This window comes from Lemur catta, chromosome 1 (genome assembly GCF_020740605.2).
Source record: "Lemur catta isolate mLemCat1 chromosome 1, mLemCat1.pri, whole genome shotgun sequence".
NCBI classification, from domain to species: Eukaryota; Metazoa; Chordata; class Mammalia; order Primates; family Lemuridae; genus Lemur; species Lemur catta.
Genome location: NC_059128.1, coordinates 12,013,918 through 12,020,893, shown reverse-complemented (window position 1 = coordinate 12,020,893; position 6,976 = coordinate 12,013,918). Strand labels below are relative to the sequence as shown.

The 6,976-nt window shown below is 33.9% G+C and overlaps 1 protein-coding gene across 2 annotated transcripts in view; it reads right to left on the bottom strand.

The window, feature by feature from the left end:
- Window positions 1-929: 929 nt before the first annotated feature.
- PPP4R3A (protein phosphatase 4 regulatory subunit 3A) overlaps window positions 930-6,976 on the bottom strand; it is a 42,626-nt gene continuing 36,579 nt past the window's right edge. For both annotated transcript variants that reach the window (XM_045561963.1, XM_045561964.1), the window contains exons 11-15: window positions 5,401-5,570; window positions 4,426-4,568; window positions 3,592-3,782; window positions 2,922-3,148; window positions 930-1,660 (exon numbers count right to left, since the gene is read on the bottom strand). In XM_045561963.1, the coding sequence (XP_045417919.1) occupies window positions 1,547-1,660; window positions 2,922-3,148; window positions 3,592-3,782; window positions 4,426-4,568; window positions 5,401-5,570 (845 nt within the window). In that variant the 3' untranslated portion in view covers window positions 930-1,546. The remainder of the gene's footprint in view (window positions 1,661-2,921; window positions 3,149-3,591; window positions 3,783-4,425; window positions 4,569-5,400; window positions 5,571-6,976) is intronic.

The following is a 6,976-nucleotide window of genomic DNA, read 5'->3' as shown; positions in this document are numbered from 1 at the left end:
TTGCTACATACTCAGTTAAAGTATATGATCCTTAAAATAGTATCCTTTCCTGGATATGAAGTTTGATTCACATTTACAAATATTACTACATTCAGTAAGTTCTAAATTGTTCACTTAAAAAAGTGAGGGTATGTGGAATTATTTATTTCCTTGAAAGAATTTGATCACATCTAAGACAACAAAAAGAATCTATTTAAAAATAAGCTTGTTTTCTTCAAGCTCTCAGGTGACTGGAAGAAGAAAAAATACTGCCTTCATAAGGTGATATCTGATGGTCCTCTGGCCAGGTTATTTATTTAGGAACCACCACTTACAACTCAAACTGGTATTCCAAAGGGAGTGGTTTAAAAAAAAGAAAAAAAAAAAAAAAAAAAACACAAGAAACATACAACTAATACAATTTCTCTTACTCTTCACTTCTTTTTATTATTCAAAAGTCAAATGTTATTTTTAAATCATCCATCCTCAATTTTGATTTAATGTACCGTCATTTCCCCAAGATATGAAATTTCAGAATCTCTTTGGAATACTAATTTCATGTTTCTAGGTTTAACAAAACTGTTGAAGTTTTAAATTCCACTCTATTTCCCTGAATTCTCAAGACAGTTGCTGATGTAAATTTTAATATAAAATATTTAGTCACAAAATAGTATTGCTTTTGTATGCACATAGTTGTAAGATTACTTTGCTTTTGTCAATAAAAACTATACCATCTTTCATAAAACTCTAAACAAATTAAGAACTGTGATGTAGAACAAAAATTACACATGGTAAAACAGGTACCAGCACAACGTTAGGTTATATTACATCAAAAAAAGTTTTAATGGTCCCAAATATATATATTCAACAACTACGCATACACTCAGGGGAGGAAAAAAATGTCAAAAACAAAATGAAACAAAAAAAATTATGACACAATTGACCACATCTAGAATTCCACTCAATCTTTAATCAAGCAGGGACAAATCCCCACTTAAAAAAAAAAAAATCTGCAGTTTGAAGGGCAAAGGGAACAGATAAAAAAGAGGAAAACTTTATATTCGCCCCTCCCCCACAGAGGTTTTCCAAACTTGTAGCTTGACTAAAATGTTCAGAATGTATGATTTTAAAGGCAGGTCTCTTTGTACAAAGAAACTGCTGGCATTCTTAACTAGTGAAGAATTATGGCAGAAAGGCCCATTCTTCTGAGTCTTAAACATGGTCCAAGAAAGCATATTCTGATTGTAGCAACTGACCAGTCAATCCAGAGTTCCACTTACAAAACCCCTGCCCTGTTGGCTTTTTGTTTCCATTTCCTTCCCTGAGAAAAGGGCAATGTGTGGTCCAAGCTGGAGAGCTCAAAGGTTTAAGTCTTTCCCCTAAATGTATGATATCCCCTCCTCCTGCTCCATTCAATTGGCACTTGATGAGCAGAAGCCAAGTGTGCAAGGCTGATCTGTGTCAGTCATTCACAAGAGACCACTGCACTTTGTTGTGGATTTTGTAAGGGGGAGGGGTCGAGAACCAGTTTTTTTCAACAGGTACTGATCGTAGGCAGTTGCTATTATTATGAATCAAATTTTGCTTTCTTTGACAATGGTAGCGCATCTTCCTTGTCTTCATCCTCATCGTCATCATCATCATCATCATCAGGATAATCTACCAGACCCACGAGGCCTCCCTGTTCAGAAATAAGGATTATTTAAAGAACAGAAAACAACACCCTACATTTCAAAATACCTGTGTTTTAAGTAAAAACTTTTAAGTCACCTAAAATTAAAACAAAAATCTTTAGTTTATAAATCCTAGCAAATCACCCAGGAGACAGAAACAGTACTGAATTAAAACGTTTCAAGACTTAACAGCACATTAGCATCTTTTTAAAGCATGAAAGTCTAAAATAGTATCAAAATGAAAGCTGCAGAAGATAAACAGACCACCAGAAATGAGGACAGACAAGCTATCAGAGGTTAGGAAAACAATCCTACATTGTCTCGTCCTCATTATTTCATCCAGGCTTCCCTGTAGCCCTGCTCCTTCACCAGAAACTGCGGCAGCTCTCGTTACTTAGCCGGCCGTGGAAAAACAATGCTCTGCCCTCAGCCTGCCCCTCATTTCAGCATGTCTCAGAGTCACTTCTTAGTCCTTAGGAGCCTCCTGCTCACAGGACAGTAAAAGACTGTGATTGGGCATTAGATTCCTAATTTAGAACTGATAGTCCAATAATTAGTATGTTTTATACCTCAAAAGGAAAAAAAGGGCAGAATACAGCAACCAAAATAACTGGTTTTATTCTGAGATTATGTCTTTTTTACATCTTTATCACTAAAACATTTCTTATATGAAATATTATAGTAAACGGTTAATTTGTTTTTTTTAAATAAACCTTGCTCGGCAAAAGTATAGTTAGGAGTATCCAGATATTTAGGTTATCTTTCTCCCACAAAGTCTCTACCTGGGTATTAACTGAGACAGTAGACTAAAGAATAACTGAAAATTTAAAATGTCTGTAACTGTCTTGATATAAAAATCTGAAGCTGTAATTCTAAAATGCAAAATACGAAAATAACAATGTATTTGCGGGCCTTTTTGTTGTAACAAGAGGTCTGTTGGCTGTTCTGTGGCAAACATATCTCGTTCTTACTCTGTGAACCTATCTTGTCCTTCCTTCCTCAATAAACTTTGTTTCATGCTTACAACAACAACAACAAAAGGAACATATTTATTTGGATTCTTTCATTGGTCATAAAAAACTTTCAGAAATTTCTCAACATTTTGATAAGTTCTGGTGTGATGATGGGGGACTCGTTATCTAGTTCACAAATGGTAAGTCAGTTCCAGAAGGCAGTAACCAAAGGGAGTCCCAGTCACAACAGTTATTGTTGAGAAAGCTTAAAGGAGAAAAAAGGGCAAAATCGGAGTCCTGGAAGTGAAAAATGTACCTTTGTAGTAATAGCTGCCGTCTGAGATGTATTTTTAGGGACGGATCCAGGAGAGCCTGGAGACCCTGGGGACCCGGGTGAGCCTGGAGAACCAGGCAGGTTGGCTGCAGATGACTGGCTGGTGAGGTTAGTCTTTGTTCCGCTGGACAAGGAAAGCTTGAAACTTGGGCTCTGCCGTCCAGAAAGATTTGTTTTCAGAAGCACCTCCTTTTCTTCACTTTCTTTTACTAAAAAACGAGAACATTGTCAATAGTTGTTTGCCTACACTCATTCTTTTTTAAATTCCTCCAAAAGGCCTGACACTAAAACACATTTAACCAGCATACTCCTTTGCGGGGGAGAAACACCAAAGTTCAATTTATGAACAAAGCTTATGAAAATACCAAATATCATTATATCCATTGGATTTTACTCTGGAGAAGAAACGAAACCTTCAGTATCATATTCAGTATTCCTACTCTTCTTGAAATACTATATCCTTACTTATTTAACTCAAATTAAGAAAATTTAGTCTATACCTTTACAACAGAGCTATTGATGCAGGCACATCCTATAAAGCAACAGAGTCTTTAAAATCTATGTCACCACACATTCCAAGTAGATACTAATCATTTTGTCAGCAAATAGAAAATAAACCTAGAGTGAGAAAGCCTTCATTTTTTCAACATACATTTTTTCCTTTCCATGAATTTACTTATTGGATCCATAATATCATCATCGGTTTTAGTTTTGTCAGATGGAGATACTACAGCCTCTCCATCTTCCATGTCATCTTCATCTGTGTTAAACCACATCTCTTCTTCATCTTCTAGTGTTCTGGCATCCCTTCGGTATCTATGATTCCTCAGAATGGAGCGCATACTATGAGTAAAGAAACCAAAGTAGAATAAAGAGAACAAAGTAAATATACTCATATAAGGACTTTTATTTAGCTAATCTTCAGGTATTGCTCTAAAATTAGATATATTCTTAATAGGTTAATGGAGATGAACAGACATAAACACATAAAGACTGATGGAAACCAGATTTTACCAAACATGTTATCAACGAAACACACTCCACCATATCTAGTATTAGTGGAATCAAACCCCTTATTATAAAAATTGTACTGTTACAGGTCACTTATTCAACTGTTAACATTGGGAATTAATACATAATAATTTTCAGATTTGAAAATGTACTATTAACGTAAATTCAATTATTTAGAAAAATGCACAAGATTTTTTAGAATTTGTAACCTTAATAAAATGTACATTCAAAGCATGAAAAGATAATACTTGATCTTATTTTGAACACATGAAGCCTCACTGCCACCTAAGTGTTTCTTCAGATCATACTAATATCCCCCCAAACCTTCAGGAAAACTTTTGTGTTGACCTTTACATAAAACTGCAACTTCTGTTCACTAGCTGCCTATTTCTCCCTTCTCTAATATCAAATAAACAAAAAAGCTGCCACTACACAATTGACGTTGAGTGAATAGGTTCAAACATATGTAACTTACCTGTCAAGTTTAGGATTATCTTGCCTTTCTCTTTGTTGTTCAAATCTAAGTTTTAATCCTTTAAATGTCTGTACATAATCTACATCTTCCAGTGCTTTCCAGTAATTTTCAATTACATGAGCAGTTAATGATTTTATATCTTCCTACAGAAAAGAATTATAATGAAAAAATGGTAGTAAAATGTTATTTTAGCAAGATGAAGCTTAATTTAGCAAATTCATACAACTCACCAAAAATAATTTTATTTCATAAAATTATTACACAATCCTAGAGATAATCAAGCAATGTAAATTGAGTAACATACACTGGCTACTACAGTAGTCCTAGATTTATCTATGAGTCTTTCCAAAGTACTTGCCCAGGTTCCACCCTACATGATTCTGACTCCAAAAGTCTGGGATGGGATCTGGGTGTATTTTTTTTTTTTTTTTAAAGTATGCCACAGAAAAGCTCTGAAGATAGATGGTAATGGTTGCACAATAATGTGAATGTGCTGAATGCCACTGAATTATACATTTAAAAATAATTAAAATGGCAAGTTTTATGTTAAATATATTTTACAAAAATAAATCACGCTATAGATAATTTTACATAGCACCAATGTTTGAGTGCCACTAGCTTATTATAGTACTAAAGACTGAAGAAAAGTCTACTATGAAATTGTTCTTCAGAAACCTGTGAAAGTCAAGAAACGCATTCAAATGCTTATCTGTCAACTGTACTTTTACTTTATTAAAATGATTACCATGATAGTGTTAAATCAGTTTTCAAACCATTCTATAAAGGATGCATAGCTGCTGAGAGATTATTTTGGTTTTCATTACTTTGAATCAAATCTCTCACAGGCTTTTGGTATATTGATTTTTCTTTTTAAAATTCTCTCCAAATATTCTGCAGCCAAAATACCAGTAATGCATATTCAATTTTCTCAAAAACTTAAAACCAAAATTCTGACTAAAAAAATACAGAACCTACCACTCTAATAAATTCAAACATCTCTATTATGGCAGAGTTCATCAGATTGTAGCGGGATCCATTGTTGAGAAATGCTTTCACTACTGGTTCAAACAAAAAACTTTTCATTATGTAGCGGTTGTAAAACTCATCTTTTAATCCAATAATCTTTCTCTTAAAACGAAGGGCACCTGAAACACAGAGGCATTGCTATTTAAATCACACACCACACTTCCATAGTCTTACCAAAAAACAAAACATAAAAACCCCAAAACAAAACAAAAAAAACCTGTTTAACACCTATCAGTAATTCTTCCTGCACAGTGATGTTAGCACTTCCAGAAATGTGAACCTGAAGATAAGGATTATGAAAGTGTTATCAAAGAAGTGTATTCTATAAGTAGTAGATGTTATCATAGAACACAAGTCTTAGAAAGCCAGAGAAAATTCTGGAAGTCAACCAGTTACTAATGACCAAAATGTAATTCATATCAGAAATAAGAGTTTAGATGAATGAACCTATCATACTACTTAAGATGAAAAAATTCAACATATCCTTTTATATACACCTTAAAAACTATTGTTTTATTAGGGCAATCCACTGTATAATTTGGTCTTCAGTATTTATGGACACTCTTATTATCTGCATCAGAGTTCATGGGTTTACATTTATTTGTAGATGTGCTTATAGAAATGCTATAAACACACAAAAATCTGCATGGCCCAAAATTTGCCTTCCCATAGTTTAGAAATAAATTTAGAGGATGATATTAAAAATACGTGGTTCTCTATATTGCAGCGAGTATGCTTTTTAATTTTTTTCCTAGTTTTTCTTTTTACAATTAATTAGGCTTTAACTTACGGATTAAAAGGTATATTTACATCTTGAGGTATGGGGAGTTACTGAAAGTCACCATTCGTCAAGATCCAAATATACTCAGACAGCTAGACTTCAACAAAGCCCTCTTTACCTAAGTGGAATTATCAGTAAGTTAATGCCCCAGTTATTGTAAACAGTTCAAAAAAGCATACTCACTTCATGCAGTCACATCGTCTTCGGTTGGCAAGATTAAATATTGTGTTTGTATTTTGGTTTCTTTGGAGATCAGAGAAGTGGCTCGTTAAATTGCCAATTTGTTATTAATCAAGTCCTTCATGAGCAGGTAGCCAGGCAACCATGCTGACACGGTTTCTGGGTGGGAAGGCAGAGGAGTAAAGCAGCTCAATTTTTCTTTAGTTGGCAGAAAAGAGGTCCACAAGTGAATGCCCAATTAGGTACAGTTGATTATAAACTGCCTTAACAATGCAACTTATTGAAGAGTGTATCTTTCTAAAGAAACACTCTGGGCAGGGAGTTTCAAAATATTATAGTTTATAGAATAATAACTGCATTTTATTTTTAAACTACTGAATATTTTTAAAAACATAAGCATGGTGAAATAAGACATTTTAAACAATGAGGCATCTTTCTGTGTGGTAAATCAAAGCCTAACAAGGGTCTGTTTTCCCAAAACAATATTCTCAGTTTTTTTTTTTTTTTAAACATTAATTGAAAAAGGAACTTAGTGAAAGCAGTTCCATTTGTTAGGAATAAAAA